Source organism: Microchirus variegatus, assembly GCF_963457635.1.
Source record: "Microchirus variegatus genome assembly, chromosome: 22".
Classification (NCBI taxonomy): Eukaryota; Metazoa; Chordata; class Actinopteri; order Pleuronectiformes; family Soleidae; genus Microchirus; species Microchirus variegatus.
In genome coordinates this window covers 1,605,555-1,627,023 of record NC_139823.1, presented here as the reverse complement: position 1 = coordinate 1,627,023, position 21,469 = coordinate 1,605,555, and the positions used below count along the sequence as shown (strand labels likewise).

General features: G+C 38.9%; 1 protein-coding gene across 1 annotated transcript; it reads left to right on the top strand.

The window, feature by feature from the left end:
- The first annotated feature begins 2,321 nt into the window (after positions 1 to 2,321).
- Positions 2,322 to 14,594, top strand: f11r.1 (F11 receptor, tandem duplicate 1). Its single transcript, XM_083908886.1, has 10 exons — positions 2,322 to 2,421; positions 5,132 to 5,191; positions 6,189 to 6,305; positions 7,477 to 7,617; positions 7,734 to 7,936; positions 8,036 to 8,138; positions 12,355 to 12,462; positions 12,786 to 12,798; positions 12,888 to 12,948; positions 13,064 to 14,594. The coding sequence occupies exons 1-10, from the start codon at positions 2,367 to 2,369 to the stop codon at positions 13,097 to 13,099; spliced, it is 897 nt and encodes a 298-aa protein (XP_083765012.1). The 5' UTR covers positions 2,322 to 2,366; the 3' UTR covers positions 13,100 to 14,594.
- Positions 14,595 to 21,469: the final 6,875 nt, after the last annotated feature.

Here is a 21,469-nt window from a genome sequence, read left to right as displayed (position 1 = left end):
CAGGCGTCTCTTTTACTATTGTAGACACGGGAAAAAAGCTTTTGGGCCGCATGAGTATTTTTGTTGCAGTACCACAAGTAGCCACTAAAAAAAAATCTTCAAGGCAGAGGGGGCAGTGCTATATTCAGTTCTTATAATACACCGTAATAAAATTCTGGCTATGAAGTGCACCTTCTCAGCTTTCACAAACTGTTGGAATATTCCTGATAGCACCACGTTTTTAATAATTACGGTAATGCAAAGTGCGCTTGCCCAATGCCCAAACATGTCGCCGATGTTAGTGAAAGAACTATTCCAACTAAAAAGATTCTCCATAAACTTGTGAATACCTTTGATTAAATAATTGTTCAAATATTACTGGAGCATTATGGTCACAACCAAATCAATTACTCCGAAATCTGCATACATTTGACGACATTGTGTAATTTCATACTGACTGTAGAGGTAAACAATTAGGAGGGAAAATATGTTGGCATTTTGAGCAGTGAGGTGGAATACTATCAGCTGAGCTGCTGATTCGCGAGGACGTTTATAATGAATAAATTACATTTTTGTTTATAGCTCGCTTCTACTAACCAGGATATTACAAAAGGCTAATCATGTCAAGTGAACTTTTAAAAGTAAATGTATTTACCTCGGCATGACCCACCCTTCTCTGATTAGCTTATTCGTTGTCATGCATAAAGGTAACCAATCTAATCAGTAAAGGCAGCGATTATAGCCAATTAAAGGCAAAGTTGCGTGGGTCATGGCTTCACCATCCTAGGGAAAAAATTTGCAATTTGGCTCGCAGATACTACATTCAGTAGAAAGCATACAGCAGTAGAAAATAAGTTTAGCTTTGGATTTTGGGTGTTTTTTATGTGGTTTCCACTGTTGCTCAGGAGGTAGAGCAACCGTCCAACCGCAAGGTTGGTGGTTCTAATCCCAACTCCTCCAGTCTGTAGTGTCCATAGGCAAGACACTGAACCCATTGCCGACTGTCTCATTGGGGGTATGAATATAGTCTCACTAAAAAGTCATACATCCATCCATCCATCCATTATCTACCGCTTCATCCTCCACCAGAGGGTCGCGGGGTGTGCTGTGCCTATCTCAGCAGACATTGGGCGATAGGCGGGATACACCCTGGACAGTTCGCCAGTAAAAGTCATACAATTTACTGAAACTATACTTTTATGAATTTTCATTAATATAATAAAGGTTTCAATGTTTCACAAATCAGAGACTGCTTTTTTTTATGAATCCTCGGGGTCTGTGGATAATCCAGTCCAAATTTGAGAAGTTTAGGTACAGTGGTTTAGGATCAGAACCTTGTCCAAAGTGGTCTATATTTTGAAAAAATAGTGAAATGTGCCTTTATTGCATTTTCACAAATAGAATAATGGTTTCACAAATCATAGACTGTATTTTTATGAATCTTCAGGGTCTATATGATAATCTAATCCAGATTTGAGAAGTCTATATACAGTGGTTTTGGATCAGGACCTGTTCTAATGAGGTCTATAGGCTGAAAAAATTGTGAAATGTGCCTTTATTGCATTTTCACAAATAGAATAATGGTTTCATAAATCTGAGACTGTGTTTAAGAATCGTCAGGGTCTGTAGGATAATCTAGTCCACAAGTCTAGGTGCAGTGGTTTTAGATCCAGACCTGGTCTAATGAGGTCTACAAAACAAAAACGGTGAACTCCCCCTCTTTAGCATTTTCACAAATAAAATAAGACTTTCACAAATACAACAGTGTTTGTCATGCAAGGTTAATGTCTTACCTAAAATGTCTAAAATATTTTCACATCAAGAAGTGTCACAAAAAAAACGACAAACAGTGTACAAACAGTCGCATTGCGCAATAAGTTAATTTCCCCTTAACTTTTCCCATAAGTGAGCTGGCGATTCAGAGGCTCACTTCAGCGTCGTCGCATACGGATTATACTTTAGTACCCGGACCCTACACCACCTGTTACAGCGCATACATTTGAGGATGAAAAACTAAACCAGATTAATCAATCGAACAAGAAATCACAATGTTTATCCGTCAGCAATAATTCAAATGAAAGACGAATATTTTCCTGTAAAGCGATCATGTTGTTTGAAAGTTCTGTTCCGGTTTGACCAGTTTGCCAACTCTGACGTTACCGGGCAGCTGGCTTAAAGAGAGGATCATATATCCGGAAGTTGAGGAGGGCGGTGTTACTCCGACGGACTCTTGTCGTCTAGGTATTCACAGGTGGCAACATCGATACTGTTGCTCAGAAGTGGGGGGATATACGTTGTTTTTATTCGACGTAAGGAGAAACTGTGTGTGTTTTTCTTCTTGTTACAGGAGTGTTACTTTAAGAGGAGCCACGTCGCGCAACACAAACATGTTGGTGCACAGTGGGTTGGTTTCGGTTACTTTGTTCCTCTGGGCAGCGACAGGTGAGCTAATATTTCAATACGCTTGTATTTCTTTGTAAACAAAAACAAAAAAATTGTGTTATCGTCTACTTTTTAACTCATCTACAGCAACGGTGGTTTAATGTAGTGGTTGTGGAGACTATCTGTGGATACTATCTGTAAATACGAATGTGGAGCCGCTGTAGCCTGGTGATTATTTGGCCTTCTCTTCACGTTCTGCTATATGCGAGTCTGTGTGACTTTGCGAGGTATATAAGTTCATTTTAATATAATTCTATTTTACAGATTAGTTTGTATTTATAAACTACTAGTGTCCGCATATTTTCAGCATTTGCTCAGGTCTTTAAAATCAAGAAATAGACTAATAGTTGGTATGATGTCCTTTTAATAAATACTGAGCACACTGAATATCCAAATAGTTTCTCCATTGCCATTGTTTATACTATGCAAACTGAACACTGTAAAGAAAGACATTTTTGGTGAATGTATTTTAATTTATTTTAAACTATAACTACATTTATATGTTGTAGTAAGTTGGGGTTACACATAGAGTGAATGAATGCACACAGTTGATTGTGGCTCCCACCATTGTTCTTTGTGCGTGAAACCCTCTCTGACTCATCAAGGTATTAGTTGAATCACATAATTTCAAACACTCAATTGTTTAAGTGATTTAATGTAATGTTAATATAGTAAATGCTTTAAGATCAGTAGTAGGGCATGTCAGTTTCAGTCAGCTGTTGGTGGTTTCACTGCATGTTTCCTGTCGTTGTAAACTGGGACAAGCCACATTTTTTTTCTTTCCACGCCCTCAAACTTAATGAGCATGCTCTCAGTCATCCAGAAGTGTTTATCGAGTGTGGAGCAACTTCCGGTTTTCAAAATAAAACCTGGGTAATTGTAAGGCAGTAAAAAACAGTGATATGTCAATATGATCCAAAATGAGATAAATCCAATTTTCCTTGAAATAAAAATATTAACATGGAATAAAATGTACCATAGCCAGCCACTGTATTAATATTATCCTGCCCTGATTTTCAGTCATTAGGTCAGATGACCTAGAAGCTATTGAGCTAAAATACTAACATTTGCATTAAAATATTAATTAAAAATGTCTGGAATATTAAAATGCAATACAAAATGCTGTATCTCAACCAGCTAATTTCTAGATAAGAGAAAAATGAAAAGATGCCACTAGATACATTGATATATTTGCAGGTGTTTCCATTCTTTTTAATTTAAGATATAAAGCCTATATTGATTTGATAATGTTTTTATGTAAATATTAGTATTTTAGCTCAATAGCTTCCAGGTTATGTGATATAGCCTAATGACTGAAAATCACTCCTCATATTTTACATTAATGTTCAATGAAAAAATGTAATTTTAGCTCAAAATCTACCAGGTCATGTGACATAGGCTAATGACTCAAAACCAGTGTTGGATCACACTGACGCGTCTCTTTTTACAACCTTCTTATAACCTGTGTGTTATGTAGAAAACCGGAACTTGGTCCCCTCTGTAGTATCCTTGCGCTAACTGTCTCATTCGTTTCTGTGTATTTACTATTTACCATAAAGTGTGCAAAAGGAAAGGTTCACACATCTAGTTGCTTCATGTCTGGTGCAGCTTCTTGTGTTAAGATGTACACTTATGTCAATATACATTACTAAAATATCACAGTTATTTTTTTTTATTCTGCTCTAAACTGATTTGAGTGAGGGTTAGGATTGAGATAAAATGGCAGATATATTGGAGTCAGCGTACCCGTCTGCTCTTATGAACACTTGACTCTTTACAGAACATAATTCGAAAAAAGAAGCCCCAGAGTCATTTAGTCATTGTACAGTTTGACCAGCTGAGCATGCTCTGTTGGTTGCTGAACGCAGCAGATGGTCTGCACTGTATTTTTTTTGTATACATACATAGTGCTTTTCAAATTCAAGTTACAATGCATTATACAAGAATGAGCAGCAAGGATAAAACAACATTTAAGTACTTAAGTTACAATGAAATAAATATATAAATATTAAAATGAGTATAAAATATAATAATACAGCAATCAATAAAAAACACACAAATTAAAACTTTTAGAAAAAAAACTTTTGTAATTCACTCCCTACCTACTTCCACTACCTCTCTGCTCTGGATATCTTGTAGTGATAGCTGTCAATCAAATACAAGAAGTTTGTTGTGGGTGTGAGCGCAAGTAAATTTCAACTTCGAGAGTAGACTTCACATGCAAGCATGCATGTGACCACAGCACACGTAAAGCACAAGCAGCGAAACAACTGAGCTGTGCGTGCTAAGTGCAGCCACCAACCGTGCACAGCTAAGTTGTTCCTCACTCGCAGCGGTCTGAACTGCGTGCGGTTGTTTAATATGTTCTCAATGACCTATATTGTGTTGGTGTACGTTAATATCTGCACATGTGCAGTAACATTATTTGCTTGTGACTAAAAAAGTGCAGGATCGACTCTAGAACTCAAAAATGTATAAAAGGTTCTATCAACTCAGGGGCCAGGGAGGTGGGAGTATAAGGCAGACATACATTCTGTGAGTGAGTGTTCCCAAATTCTGAAGATGTGGCAGTAATAATTCTGCTGTGGTGGTAATAATTCTGCCGTGGTGAGGAATGCAGAGGAAACCATGAGTATCCTTTGCCTGTCACTTGTGCTTGCAGCATGTGGGTGTCATCCTAATTAGCTGCATGATTCTATTGTCTTTCCAGGTGTTCATGGCTTTACAGTCACGACCAAAGCTGCTGATGTGCGGGTGAAGGAGAATGAAGGTAAGCCATGACACTATAGTTTTGGATGGAGAGGTTAATTCAGGATACAAGTAAACAGTTGAGGCTGTTTTCATTGTAAATCACAATCATTTTATTGAGAATTTAAGAAATTTAGTTTTGCTGTATATATCACTTGTGTGATGGTATGTGGAGGTCCTGCCGTAAGAGACTCATAGCTGTCGCAGGATTTGTCGCAGGATTTGTCGCAGGATTTGTCGCAGGATTTGTGGTAGGATTTCCTCATTAGGTCAAATGTGGTCACATTGCTTTGTTTGACAGAAGTAACTTTAGTGTTTTTTTTTTAATTATTATTATTGCTCATTAAATTTTTATGTTTAACATATTTTATAAAGTTGTATTTATGATATGTAAATTAGTGCTGTGCAATAGGTTAACGCATGACACGTTTCCATGACAACTGACCGGAAAAAGACAAGCATCACGCCATGTTTACGTGCCACGACACCGGAGTCCAGGCACCGTTTACCAGTTAGCTCCGTTAGCTGCATTAGCTCCTTTAGTGTTGTTTTTTACATGACATTCTATCTTTGTTCACCATTTCAAGTTTGTGCGTTTATATTTTTGTTAAGTATAGATTATTCTTAACTTTCAATAAAATTAGCAGTTAACAATCACACGTGCACTTTTCTGAAATATGACTAATTTAAGCACATTGAATAAGTGGAAGGCGACTTGTTAGCCCCCACAAGGAAGTTATGTTAATGTCTCTATGACTAACAGGGCACTTTTTAATACAAGGCAAAAGGACAGGGGCTCAAGCACCTCTTGAGCCTTGTGTGCACGTGCCTGGAGGACAGTGAGAAAGTGGGGAGTTGTGTTGGAGTAATTGATAAGTTTAAAGTGGAGGTGGCTATGTCAAAGTAGTTGTAATAGCAGTTGTTTAAAAAGGGTTGCACCTGCAATTGAGGCAGTATAATGTCATCACAGGAAAGTGGTGTGTTCTTAATTGTGAATTCTGTTATTTCTGATATTTCAGGGACTGACCTGACATGTACTTACTCGGCAGACTTTGGTTCAAGCGCCAGAGTTGAGTGGAAATTTAAAGACCTAGGAGGCTCACAAACATATGTGGTTTTTAATGGTCAACCAACAAGTAAGTAGATAAACATTTCTGTATCATGTATACATTGTTTTTCCTCTCCTTTCTTTGTTTTCACCTTCACCAAGGACGTTTTAGTTTTGATCTTTTTGTCTGTCTATTGATCTTTTAGCTAGTTGTATATCTCAAAAACCACTTAAAAGATTAAAAGAGAAATTTAGATATTTGGGTCAGCTCATCCATTATCTATTAATTAAGGTGTTCCCTTTGCTTAGATGTAGTGTTTGGTATTGATTTAAAATAAATATTCAATACAATATTGATATTGATACGTGGACTTCAATGCTGAATCCTGAACAATGCTTTTTTTTCCGATACAACTTAATCCATTTTCCAAAATTATGTCATAGCACATTATGGTAAAAATGTGTATTATTTTATTATTATTAAAGCTCACATAGTGGTCCTGTTGCACATATATGTTAGTTATGGAGGTCTACTTGCATACATTAACTTGTTTTTATGGTCAAAAACCTCCTAGTTGCTGTAAATGAGCCGATCGAAATCTCTCCTTTCTGACGCTCTCCTCAGCTGGGATGTTTCAGACTGAAATCTTACACCCAGAAGACAGACTGTGTTGTGATTGACCAGCCAGCGTAGAGCCTTCCCATTGGCCAATACCCAGAAGGGACATAATTAGCACACCAGCTCTCAGAAGTGTAGCTCCCCGCTCTGGAACCGTGGATGCACTGCTACTCATTATCAAAACAGCGAATGACAATGTAGCTGTTCTACCAGACGATCTTATGGATTTTGCTAACTATATGTAGGCGCAAGTTGATAAGGTACTGTTGATACCCCAGTTTATCTCGTTGGCACCATAAGATCCCATTCAAACAGCATGCTGCATACGTACTGGCTCACTGACACACAGGACGTTAAGTCGGTACCTCGAAGGCATAGAAGTTTGATACCCAACCCTACTTACGAGTTCTTTGATTACTTTGACAGAACCTCAGTCTCAGCCAAAGAAGTTTGTGTTTATGACCATATATTTTATTAATTAAACCAAATTTATAAATAATTTGTGCCTGTGCCGATGTGTTTTATGATGTAGATGCAATTAAACAGTTCCAAATATTTTGTAATGATGAAGAACATTTTTAGATACAACACAGCTTTGATATAAAATTGTATTTTGTCACACGTTCAACTTTTTCCACAGAAACATATTCCGACCGTGTGACGATTTATGAAAGCAATCTTAGGTTCTCGAAAATGACCCGTAAAGATACCGGAGTGTATGACTGCGAGGTGTCGGGCAATGGCCAGTTTGGGGAAACCAGGGTGAAGCTGACTGTTTTGGGTAAGAGATCACAGCAAACCTAATTTTGTACGTTGTGATGAAAATTTTGTCCTGGATTTATGTGACATTATACACGTGAACAGATCAGCTCAAAACTGTAACAATATTTCCTGCAGTGCCTCCATCTATGCCTGTGTGTAGGGTCCCTCCCTCTGTGACAACAGGGAAGACTGCTCTCTTGTCCTGCCATGACAACGTTGGCTCACCTCCTCCCAAATACAGGTGGTACAAAGATGGGACACTTCTGCCGTCGGATCCGAGCAAGATTTCTGGTTTCAAAAATGCCACCTACCATCTAAACACAGAAAACGGCAACCTGGTCAGCTACGTATCATCACATCGTTGATATTTTGGATTTCAAATATAGTTTTAAAAAAGTCTTAATCAAAGTCAAAATGTGCCCTATTTGTCTGCTCAGGAGTTTCCCAGAGTGACCAAGATGGACTCAGGTCAGTACATCTGTGAGGCGTACAATGATGCTGGTCCTCCGCAGCGCAGTAAAGAACTAAAGATGCAAGTCCGTAAGTGTTTTTCACATTAATTTCAATAGTGTGTCTGAGTTGATGAACGTTTGCTGAACAGAATTAAGTGAAAGAGGAATTATTTAGACCACAAATACTTTTAATTAACTGATTTTAATGATTCAGTATACTGTGTGTATATACATACACGCATATATACACATACACATGTATGTATATATGTATATATATATGTATATATATATATATATATATATACATATACATATACATATATATACATATACATATACATATACATAAATATATAAATATACACACACACATATGTATGTGTACATGGTAGAGGTGGGTTGTTAACGTGAGACTCTTATCGCGCGTTAAATAAAATTATCGCCGTTAATCTATTCTCAAAGTTGGGTTAGGAGCTGGGTCTATGAATACCAAATTGCTTGCACAGAACTTTGATCAGCACTCAACATTTGTATGTTGTTCATTCAAACCATTGTGCGCAGACCGCGTGAAGCCGTGTTTTCGGCACGGAATGGGGCGGGGGAGAGAGAGCGCGAGCGAGTGAGATCTGCGCTCTTGGTCATTAGTTAATTTACTTATTTTTGTGTAGGTAATATGTTGTGAAATATGTCTAAACTTAAATAAACTACATAAGGTAGTTATGTCTTGTGTTATGTATTAGTTTGTTCTGTTATTGACGTCATGCTGTCATCACCTGACAGTCTGGCTGATTGAAAGCCCCCAGATGCAGCAGATGCAACACACCTCAGATGCGAGATGCAAATACTATGAGAATATATTTGAATATGTGTTTTTTAGAGGAATAAGCGAAAATCATTTTTTTGTCATTTTGACAGCCCTAGTAAGCATGTCTTAGAATATCAAGAATGCTTGAAGTTAAGGTCAGCAGCCTCCACATCAACAAGTAACACAGGGAATTTTTATAAAAGATGTTGATTTGCACAGTAAAAGTTCTGTATTTTGACTGCAATTGTCTTTGCATTCTGATTCCTCACTTCGTTAGAATCATGAGTAGCTCATCATTATCTGGGGCTATGTGAACCTGTACTAGTGTGAAGTTATTCTACAGTATTCATGACAGTAAAATAGACCATCCGAAGTTAATCGACTGCAGTAATTCTGTTTTCAACCAGTAGAAAATGCTGTGAACACCTGATTATGCATGAAAAAAAAAATACCGTCATATACCGTGAAACCTAGCCATTTTAATCTAGATTAATCTAGATTAATTTCCAGATTACAGTGATATTAATCTAGATTAAAAAAAATAATCTATGCCCACCACTAGTATATATATCTATATATATAGATATATATATATTAGGGATGCAACAGTACAGTTTCCCCACAGTTCGGTATGTATCGCGATTTTTGGGCCACGGTATCGGTACGGTTTCGATATCTTAATATAAAACTACTCAGACTAGCAAAGACAATATTACATTGTAAAAATAATTCAAAGCACAGATATAATCACTAGATAGTGCACTCATCAGATCAAATGAATCAGCAAACATAAAACCACACAAATTAAAAATAAATAAAGTTTAGTGCTATCCAACAAAAATAAACACAATTTTAACCCACTCACAGAAACTACAATTACACCATGCTGCTCCAAGTCAAAGAGACGTGATGACGCTTGCTCTGGGTGGCGCTGTAGAGCGAGTGTCTGTCCAATATACAACTTCAAACCAACTTCACTGCGCTGCATAACAGATGCTTGCACACAGTGGCTTGTTTGTTGACATTCATTTTCTCATTCTCATAGTAGTCTATGCTGAATCCTAAATGATCTCACACAGCGGATTTATACGAAGCGATGCCGCGTCAAACTTCCTTTTTTCGGAGTCTCGTTCACTCGTGCTGATTGACGCTGAAGGCTGCATGAGCAGAGCAGCGCTGAGTGTGCTCATGTCTCTGCTCCTGAGTGGATCTAATCACGCAGCATTGTGTATTTTAATACATTTTGACGAACTGAAACATACTGAAATACTGTTGTTTGCCGTTGCGTATTGAACCGAACAGGGTGTACAGAACAGTTCGGTAAAATACCGGATACCGTTGCATCCCTTAAATATATATATATATATATATATGCAGTGGCGTGCACAGACATTTTGGGGGGCAGGTGCTCAGTGAAAAATAAGGGCACTTTATGCGGCATGCAGAACTGACGGCTGCCTTATTATAGCAGTGTGAGATTTAAAAAATAAATAAACATTACAGGCACATGTTGAACATAATTACATATTTATTATTATTTATTATATCTTTACTATATTATATATTTATTATATTATATATATTATATCCAGAAAGCCATTGTTTCTGGAATGACCGTACCTCTGCATTTTTTTGCAGCATTGGCCCATGTCTGGCCAATGCTGCAACACATTGAAATGTAGCTGTCATCACACTTAATATTAAATGTTTCAACATGTGAAGTATCTGTTGGATATTGCATAGCTGCTATCATTTTAATTGTGTCATCTCTTTCACATACAGCTACCAAATCATGCCTTTCTTGTTCTCCCTCATTTTGGTCATCAGACAGCACTTCTGATTCTGTAACTGTGCATAGACTTGGTGCTGCTATGGACTCTGCTTCATCTGTAGCTGAATCAGGAGATTCATCTATCTCAACTTCTTTGCTGGTAGATGGCCTACTGCTTCCCTGCTGTAGCTGCCTAGAATAGAATAATAATAGTTTTAGTAATAGCCTATTTTTTAAGGTTGAATATAGCCTATTAAGGCAAATACAAGATTACTGCAAGTCTTGTAACATAGAAATAACTTGTTGGTACAAAATAATATAATAAGCTAAAAAAAATAGCTTAATGCCTAATTTAGTACAACCACTTTTTGTAGTTAAAATAAAATGTGGACAGCTTTTAAGGTCTAAGGACAGAGGATGTTACCAACCCTGTGAAGTCCCGTGAGACAAACTATGTTCTGTAAACTGTGGGCTATATAAATAAAGATTGATTGATTGATTGATTGATTGATTGATTGATTGATTGATTGATTGATTGATTAAGATATTTCAGTAAAATTAGAGGAACAGTTCAACTTTAAAATCTGAGCTTTAAAATGCCCTAAACAGTGAACATGACTCTTGACTCTGATCTTTCATCTTCATCTTCCTCCTTGCTGCTGGTGGATGTTTTTACCCAGGAGAACAGAGAGCTGCTCCCCTGGGCTGCCTGCTGTAACTCCCTTTGTTTTTCCTTTCTTACCCTCTCCTTTCTAGGCATTATGCTGCAATTGAAAATAGACCAACAATATGAATAAGACTCTTTGGTTATATTTCAACAAAGCACAGGGCTACTGTTTCTGTTTGTCATTTAGCAAATACATTTATAATAATAATAATTCTAAGTGTTAATTATGTAGCCTAATGTAAACCTATACAATAGCCTACTAAATATTCATCTTAAGTAAGTATACTGATAGATTCACATGCTGTAGCATACCAATGACAAACTCATATCTATTATTGATTTTGGGTAGCGTCTAGCTTGTTAAGCAGGTGAGCAGTCGACTAATTTATGCCCAGCTGTGTGGCGTTGAGAGAGGCTACTTCACAGCAGAGACAAATAAATGCAAGTTATAGCTTGGGAACTGAGGCTTAGGGGGCAAACAACACACTCGACTCGATTCATTCATGTGTTACCTGGCTGGTGGGCAGGAGAGGAGGTGTGTGCGGGCTGCAGGCTGTGCACTGTCGCCGCCTCCGTTTGTGTCCGCTCTGCGCGTTCACGTTGACAGAAGTGTGTGTGGGTGTGGTGGGGGGTGGAGGGAATATTAATTGGGGCATTATTATCACACGCTTTTAATCGACGAGCACTTATAGATGATCATGTTAGCATGGACCACAAAAAAAAAAAAAAAAAACTTTCAAAAGGGCACTTGCTTGGTCCTGAGGGCAAAGGGCAGGTGCTTTAGCACCACCTAGTGTCTACCTGTGCACGCCACTGTATATATGTATATGTACGTATATGTATGTATGTGTGTATATATACACTAATGCTGTGCAAAAGTTCACATCCTCCCCGATGATCGGGAGGGAGGGAGAGTCGGCACACAATAATCACTCACTCTTTTAGCCGATGTCAGAGCTAAAAGAGTGCTTATTTGAAAGACAGAACCTTGAGAGATTTGAGAAATGGGTTAAAATGGGGGCTCAACAGTAACATTGATTTCATCCTTTGTCTTTAAGGTGATCTAAACACAGGAGGAATTGTTGCCGGCGTTATTGTGGCTTTGCTGCTATTGGCCCTCCTGGGATTTGGACTTTGGTATGCACACAAGAAAGGATACCTGCCCAGTGAGTTTTCAACATCCTATTTAAGTCATAGCATTTATCAAACCTGTGTCAACTTCCGATGTTATATCAGTGTTGTTTGAAAATATTGACACAAATCGAATTCCATAAAACTGTAGTGTAAAGCAGCTTTGAGGGATCGTCCAGGCTAGAAAAACACAATATTTATACAAACCATTTCAATAGAAAATGTAGTCTCATTTGTTCATCTTTGTCCCATTATCATGAAGCATATCTTCCATGTCCTGACTCAAAGAAGTGACAGTATATGTACATGTACTTGATCCGACTGATGTTATTTTCCTTTACCCTTTTTCCTTTTACAGAGAAGGGTGAAAGGTAAGAGAATGTTTCCTCCTATTTATTATTTATAAATTCTTACGCTTTCCCTTATCACTGTCTCAATGTCTATTGTTTTTGTCCTACAGCAAACCAAAACCTAATGTGGTGTACCAGCCTCCATCATTGTATGGCGGTGAAGATGATGATGTAAGGATTAACCTGCCTGTTTGTGATTTTAGTTGTTCTATAAATTTAATATTGTTGTCGAGCTTCATTGTTCTGATTTGCTGATGTTAATTTGATATAATTTGTTTGCTTTCAGGGAGAATTTAAACAGAAGTCGTCATTTGTGGTGTAGTCTACAAGAAGAGGTCAATACAGGAAAACACCTTGGGTTTTAAATGGCTTTGAGCTTGTAATCATCCAGATTTTCGATTTGTGTGGATTTCTTATTTACTCCAGCTAGATAATGAAATAAGATGTTATTAAATGAGCTGTGACTCATTTTAGACTCGGACCCCTCATGGAGGTTTATATAGGTTGTGATTTTGTTCTGTCTCCTAGAGAGCAATGCTGTGTTGAAATTGTGCATCTGGTGTAAATACAGGATGTCAAATCTAGTACACTACCACTACTCATGGGGGGAAAGGGTACTTGGAGGAGTTTTTTTTTCTGTGCGACGGCAGTCAAAGCACAATCGACAGCATTTTCTCAGCCGCTGTTGTCTTGATAGAACTTTTTAGACATTCAAATTTATATTGCATTTATTGACTCATTGTCTTTCTTTTTTCTGTCTATATGTGCATTATGTTTTTATGTTTTTTTTTTTTTTTTACACAAAGCAGGAGTTGTTAAGTAATGCTATGAACTAATTTACATTTGTAATGTAGAATTTACAAACCAGAAGTAGTTTTCACTGAACTTCTCAACATCATCTGTCAAATCTTTATTTGATGTTCTTGTGAATGTTGGAACGGAGCTACATTTAAGATATGGAAATCGTTGTCCACTGGTGTTTAAAAAGGGTACCATAATTGAAATTTAAAAATATTGCTGAGGTTTGTCACCTTTCCAAGAAACATTTTGCCACATTGTACTCATGTTCCTCTCTGCTTCTAGCATCTACATTTTTAACTGTATAGTTAATTTTACATTTATTTATAACTGATTTACTTTTTCTTTTGATTGAGACATTTTATAGGTTCAGCAATACCTTTTAGATTCACTAAGCTCATGCATTTTGATTCCATAGAAAAAAATGCCAGCGAACCCATAGCTGGCCACCCAATGTTAAAATCGGTGTTGAAGCTGTATTGTTGGTAAATTGGCACTGGGTGGTGCATCAGGCCAAAATGCAAACTGGAACATCATTTGTGGGCTGTAAAATATACTGGTTGTAGTAATAATATGTTAAACATTTTAAATGCCCATTTTGTTAATTTCTAGTTGGAACAAATATTGTCTGTTGTCTGCCGTGTGTGTTAAATAAATGTACAAATTTAATCATTAGATTTAGGACATCAGTAAACTTTGACATCATATTATCTCTGGTTACCCATATGTTTGTAAGCATCACATGCAGCCTTCCCTTATGTTGTCACTTTGGTATACATATTGGTTAATAAAAAAAATGTTTTTACTTTGTGTGTCAAAGTTGTTATTGGATATGCTAGTTAAGCCTCCTAAGAATTAGCTTGTTATATACCGTATTTGACATGGTCAGCTGCATGATGGAAAATTAAAGCTGAAGATTGACACTTCGGGAATTTATATGAGGTATATTACTGACTTCAGAAAGTTAAAGTAACTCAGTCCTTCTCAAATGGTGGGGCGGGCCCCCCTCGGGGGGAACATGCTGTTTTTGCCGAACTAGAATAAAGTGTAATTGCACATCCACAAGTTGATGCACTTTCAATCTTTTCTGTTACAGACTAAAAAAACAATGTTAATAAAGTTATTCTTTGTTGTAAGTTGATCTATATTTTGTTTTCTTTAATGTTAATAAGCATACAATGTTATGCAGAGGTGTACACCTTGTAATAATGCACCGAACAGAATAGACCCATTCTTATTCAGTGCAAGGACTGTGGGGCTACTCCAGACACTGGGATTCTTCTATAACTCCCATCATCAGTAAGGTTGCCTCTCTTTTTCAGCATAGATAGCATCCAAATGCTGCCCGCTGGCAGCTGTCTGTTTCCTGTGTGTCATGTAGTAGGCATGTGTCATTTTAGATCATTTTTGATTTATTTTGAACTCAATTTCCCCCCATATGATGGTCGGGGAAACACTGAAAAGGGCACCCGTGTGGTAGTACTAATGGTGATAACAATAGTAAAACATATTAAGTAAATAATTAAGACTATATATACATCTAGACATAGGGTAAGCGGTTGTGCCGCATTCGGTCCGTCCCAGTTTGTGGGGATGCAGGTTGGGAGGGATCCCAGGTAGTCCATGAATTTAGAGACTTCCACTCCACCCATATTATTGGAGTGGAATTATATTATTGGATTATTGTTACTCATTTTTTTAGTAATATTGAATATGGTTGTTATTTTCTATTATTGATATTATTCGTATTATTATAATTGCAAAATTATATTAACAAAAAAAGTTTGCATTGTTGTATTTCCTTTTTGCTCTTTTGCTTCTGCTTTTTTTAATTAATTTATTTATTTTTTGTTTGTTTGCTCACTTCTGTTATTATGATTCCCACTTACCTGTCTGACAATTATAATATTTATTATCATTATTATTAATATTATTAGATGTTTCTTACTCTCATATCACACACACACACTCACACAAAGTCACAAATGCTGTTGTTTGTTGTTTTTGTTGGTCTGTCTGTCTTGTATTGTTATTGTATTGTCGAATTGCAAAATAAGAAGAAAAAAAAAGAAAAGGGCACCCGTGTTGGTCCTTTAGATAAACACACTTTCCTGAGAAAACACAGACACGGTCACACTTGAACTTGTAGACTGCAGCTACATCCTAATGGACAATTCAGGCTAGACTGGGCTGGAGTTCAGACATTCAGCAAGAATCATGCGCAGCACGTAAAACCACGTTGGCCTGTTAAACAATGGAGCCTTTGACAGTCTTACCTCCCCCAGTCCACTGCACAGTTGGAGCACTGTCTCTTAAGGGCTGGAGTGTCACTCCTCATCTCTGTTGTTCTCCCCTAGTGCTGGCCAGCTGGTTTCTAGGCTCAGGGATGTGAAAGCAGCAGCACAGACAGCTAAATTTCAGCCCAGAGTACCCCAGTAGAGAGGTCAGCAGCATCTCAGTCGAGCTAAATCCAAGTTATTCCTGCAATAACCTGATAGGATGGTAAAGTTTGAAAGAGGGCTGGACTGGTCCTTTTTTAGTCTGACCCACCTCGGATAATCTCAGGTAAGCAATAGAAATTGTTGATGGTGCACTGCAGGTACTCTCTGCTATATTGAGTTCGTAATACAGGTGTTTTGTCTGTATCTCTTTGCATGCATAACTGTTATCGGCAATTGTGTAAACAGACAGCACTCAGGAATGCTGGACTCTATGACCTCCCACCCTGAGTGTTGTTTGAGTGTTAGAGTACTGTTAGAGTGCGCAGTTCAACTGAAACAGCCCCATGCTGCGCCTCCCTGAAGCTCTGCCTCGCCCTATCCCGATCTGAGGCCCCTCAGGGTGGAAAACACACCTCTTTCAACCAACACCACAGCTTCTTCACACACTCATGCATTGGAGTGGATTGGAGTGCTGTCAAAGCAGCAAAATCTTGTATTTCAGTTCGTCTTTGTCAATTTATTTTACTTATCCCCTCCTTATTAATTTTATATTTTTAACAAAAAAGAATGATGCACTGTAAATATTCTATTACGTTCCAGCCGATGCCCCTAAACATTACTATAGTAATTCCTATATTAGCCGATATGTAGCCAACATTCTGTATTGTTCAACCTCCCTGCTTGATGATGTTGATTGTGAGTGAACCTTAAACATTCATAGCTTTGAACAGTTTTTCTCTTTTCAAGTGTAAAATGACAGCTTTATGTTTTGTGAAAAATACAGCTCTTACTGCTTAAAATCTGTAGATTGGAAGGCATTGTCAGTGTCAAGCAGACACTGCCCTCTGCTGGAGTCTAAAGAAGATAAAAGGCAGAACAATTAGGAAAGATGCAGTACGATGTCTCAGTTTGATAAGTCATCCAGATCTGCTTTTTTGTATAGAAAGAAAGAAAAACAAGCACCCAATGAAAAAGAGGAGTGATAGAAATTCACTCAGACCATATGAATAAATCATATCACCAATTATGACTCTTAATGTTCTATTTTTCCAATGTGACTGTATAAGTTACTGACACATATTAACAATGACAGCCACCCATATACTGTCAAACTGAAGTTTGCTCTATAATAGGCTGCAATCATATGCCAGAGGATCGGTCAAAAATCCCAACGCCAGAAATCACGCAATACCACAGTCACTTGAAATCCATCGCCCACATCATTCCTTGATTGGACCCTGATGCCCACATACTGATACTTCTTGGACGTGATGTCCTTCAGGTCCACAAAGTAAGTCAGGGAGCAACACAATGGTCCTCACAGCTCCCCCTATGCCCAACAACTGGAGCTTGGATGGGTCATCGTAGGGTATGTGTGCCTTGGGTCAGCCCACAAGCCAGCAACTGTGACTTCCTACCGCACCAGCGTGCTTGAAAATGGAAGACTATCTCTCCGTGTCCCAACCAACTTCCGGTCAGGGAAATGTTCAGCTCCAAAGTTCAGGATGCAACTTCTCTTCACAGTGTCAGACACAACAGCCCTGTCTTCAATGACTGCAACCTGGGCAGCACAATCTTCCAGGACACAAAGGACGACGACCAAGTGGGCTTTCCATCAAGGATCGAATGTTCCTGGAGTTCCTGGACAGAGAGATAGCAATAGATGACACCAATAGCTGGGTGGCACCGCTTCCTTTCAGATCCCCTCATCAACCTGGGCAGCACAACTCCCAGGTTGATGGGAGTTGTGCTGCCATCAACAACTCCCAAACAATCGGGAACAGGTACCCAGACTTCAACAGGGAGATACGTTCCTATGCCTTACATGGATTCTTTGCTCTGAGAGGATCTGCGAAGAAGATTCGCGTGGGACGAAACTTCACAGGCGCCTGCAAGGAACTCCACATGCTGATCACAGATCCCGAAGAGCCCAACGTCAGAAAGTATTTGGGTGAGGAAGGGTGTACATGGATCTTCAACCCTGGGAACGTATGATCAGAGTCTCCAGACAAATTCTTGACTCCATGCTCCAAAATATCAGTCAATCAAGCCTGACGCATGAAGTGTTGTCCACTTTAATGGCTGAAGTAATGGTGATCATTAAAGCCAGACCCATCGCACCTATTTCCTCAGACCCAGAGACTCCATTCATTCTGACCACCGATTCGCTACTGACGCAGAAATTGAGCACCTTCCCTTCAGGAACCTTCGACAGCAAGGATCTCCACAGTGGAGGCAGGTGCAACATCTCGCAAACATCTTCTGGTACAGATGGTGGCGTGAGTACCTTCCAACACTCCAGAGTCGTAGCAAGTGGCAGGACACCAGACCTAACCTCAAGGAAGGTGACTTGGTATTGCTCAAGGACAACCAGGCAAAGAGAAACGAGTGGCCCTTGGCTCTCGTCACAGACCTTTTTGAGGCCTGTCTCCAAGACAGTCTTTCTCATGTCTGCCAAAGATATAGTTTGAGTCACGATATGGTCTGATTTTGGTTCAGTCATTCGCCTGTGTGTTTGGCATAGTGGTATAGTTATTATACCAGGCGGCCAATGGGCGAAAACCACGCGTTTTCACCCATTGGCCGCACTGCAGTTTCTACATCGCTCTTTACTACGGCCAGTCGAGCGTATATCACTTCCATGCTGGAGAGTTATGTGTCATTAAACGTTGTTTACCATTACGTTATGCCTTGGGAAAGCATCATCTCTGAGTCCCATGCCTGTGTGATTATGATAATAGTGTTGTGCAATGTTAGCTTGCGCTCTCTGTTAGCTAACTGGAAGTTAGCTTGTGTCACCGGTGGTCGTTAGCCAGCTCGTTTACAGAGGAATGTGTTTTTGTATATATATATACCGCTTTCCTTCAGTGCTGATATGCTGACCTGGATTGTGTTTGCACTGTGTAATTGTACAGTATTTACATAGGCTCATCTGTTTGTTTATATGCTGTCATGTGGGTTAGCTTTCTGTGTGTATGAAGTGATAGTTTTACAAAGGAAAGAGAAAAGAAAGAAGATTTTAAATGGATTATCTGTGAACATCACTAAAGATTCTGAAAGATAAACACTGGACTCTGTCGTTCTTGGGATTGTTAGCTATCTGTCAGCTTGTCTACGTCACAACACGGACACGTGTGACAGAATAACAGCACTTTGAGGCAGTAATCCATGCATTTATTACGTCTCGCCTGGATTACTGAAAAGTACTTTATTTTGGAGTCAGTCAGACATCCCTGACTGACTCCCGTCGGGAAAAACAAGAAACAATACACAATTCAAAAAAGAATAACAAATAAATACATAACTAAGGATGTATGCAATAACTGAAGATGCAAATTAATAAGTAAGCCAAAGACAGAAAAGAGAATAAAGAAAACATCTGGAAATAATCTTAAAAAAAAGAAAAAAGAAAGAAAGATGGGCAGTAGAGGTCCATCAATCAGGGGGCAGAAACTGAAGGGAGTAAAACAATGTTAAGAAAGGAAGCCAGTTGTTATAAAATCAGACTTAAGCTTAATATCTGATCTGCTCCAGCTTCATTGAGTCACTGAGTGCTAGAGGGAACTTTCGTTGACTTCCAGTGAAGAAGGAGATGGCGTCTTGCCAGTAAAGAAGTAAATGCTAAAATATATAATTGCGCTCTGGTTATTGCAGGAAAAAGCATAACATTTGTCACAATTGTCTGTGATACTGGGATAGATTTGTGACAGTAGAGCTTTGTAAAAATGGACTCTTTAAAGGCGCCATCTGTAACAATACGGCCAAAAACGGTTACTACAATCAAAATCAAAACACTGCGGCGAGTCGTATCCGCCTCCCACTCCACCCCTCCCTTCCAGAGTCAAGGTTGCCAGAGCGGTTGACATATAACTCCATTTTATCATAAATGAGTGGCTCTAAGGCACACAATTCTGTTCTCTCAGTAAAGATCAAGATGTATAATCATTTATGGTAACATTGACTGTTGACTAAGGATGAATATATCAGATGGAATAACTTCATGCATAATTGACAGAGCTGTCCTTCATTTTTGCCTACCCTTTTACAATGTTATATAGCAGGGCTGCCAACTTCTGACAAAACCTTAGAGTGAGACATTGTGGCATGCAGGGCAAATTACCACCACACAGCCAATATATTTATTTATGGTACCGGGGCGGTGGTGGTGGTTCTGCCCGGAGCCACAACCCCTGCCGCACCAAAGCGGGTATGGCAGCTGCCCGCCGGGAGCGGCTGCCATACCCGCTTCGGTGTGTCAGTACGGTAGCCTCCAAAACCGAGGGAACAGTTCAAAACAGAACTCGACAGTCGAGCTATGATGCTAACTTAGTTAGCGAAGCTGAACTTACCTGTCTCAGAGAAGAGTAGCCCATTCTGCATCCATTTTGAAATTCCTCACAACTTTAAACTCTCTCCACCTTTCAAAAGCATGTCCTATAGACCCTCGTTTTGCCGCAAACTTTATCTTGACGTTTTTGGCATTCATACCTAGGTCTTTTCAATCAATCTTTATTTGTATAGCCCACAGTTTACAAAACATAGTTTGTCTCACGGGACTTCACAGGGTTGGTAACATCCTCTGTCCTTAGACCTTCGACCAGGGTAAGGAAAAACTACCAGGGAAAAAAAAAAAAAAAACCCTTGTAAAAGGGAAAAAGGGTAGAAACCTTAGGGAGAACCACAGGTGAGGGATCCACTCCTTGAACGGACAGACGTGCAGTAGATGTTACCCAAAACATACAATACACAATGACAAGAATAAAAAGTGAAAAAGTCTTTAAATGGCAGGATCTGGATCACTGGGTTTATCACAGCCTGTAGTGAAGACTGTTGTGGTCAGAGACTTGAAGATGACGGAGTCTTCTTTCCTGTCCTGACCTCATGTCGTTCACTAGTGTCAGCAGAACTGTAAGAGATTAAAAATCAGTTAGAGATGTGCTATATGTGGATTTATGTGCTACATCTCATGGGGGGACATAGGGTAGGTGGTGAGGGATGAAAAATTGAGGACGGGGTAGAGAAAGTGCGGCTCGTGCAAAGTCTGTGTGCTCATTCTAAGTGCATGATGGGAAATTCCCCCAACAGTCTAAGCCTATGGCAGCATAAGATAGACTATTCCAATCAGGACATACCTGATCTAGCTTCGACTATAGGCTATGTTAAAAAGGTAGGTTTTCAGTCTCACCTTAAAAAGGCAGAGACCGAGTCAGACTGTCTGACTGAAAGCGGAAGTTGGTTCCACAGGAGAGGAGCCTGGTAGATAAATGTTCTACCACCGATTCTACTTCTAGTTATTTTAGGAATAACCAGTAGACCTGAGTTCAGGGAGTGCAGCGGTCTATTCGGTTGATATAAAGTGATTAAGTCACAAATGTAAGAAGGTTCCTGATTATTCAGGGTCTTGTATGTAAGTAGAAGTATTTTAAAATCGATTCTACTTTTCACTGGGAGCC

Coding starts and splice junctions, on each gene's coding strand:
- f11r.1 (XM_083908886.1), top strand. CDS start 2,367: ATGTTGGTGCACAGTGGGTTGGTTTCGGTTACTTTGTTCCTCTGGGCA. Junction 6,306..7,476: donor TTTTAATGGTCAACCAACAA/GTAAGTAGATAA, acceptor CTTTTTCCACAG/AAACATATTCCGACCGTGTG. Junction 7,937..8,035: donor ACACAGAAAACGGCAACCTG/GTCAGCTACGTA, acceptor TTGTCTGCTCAG/GAGTTTCCCAGAGTGACCAA.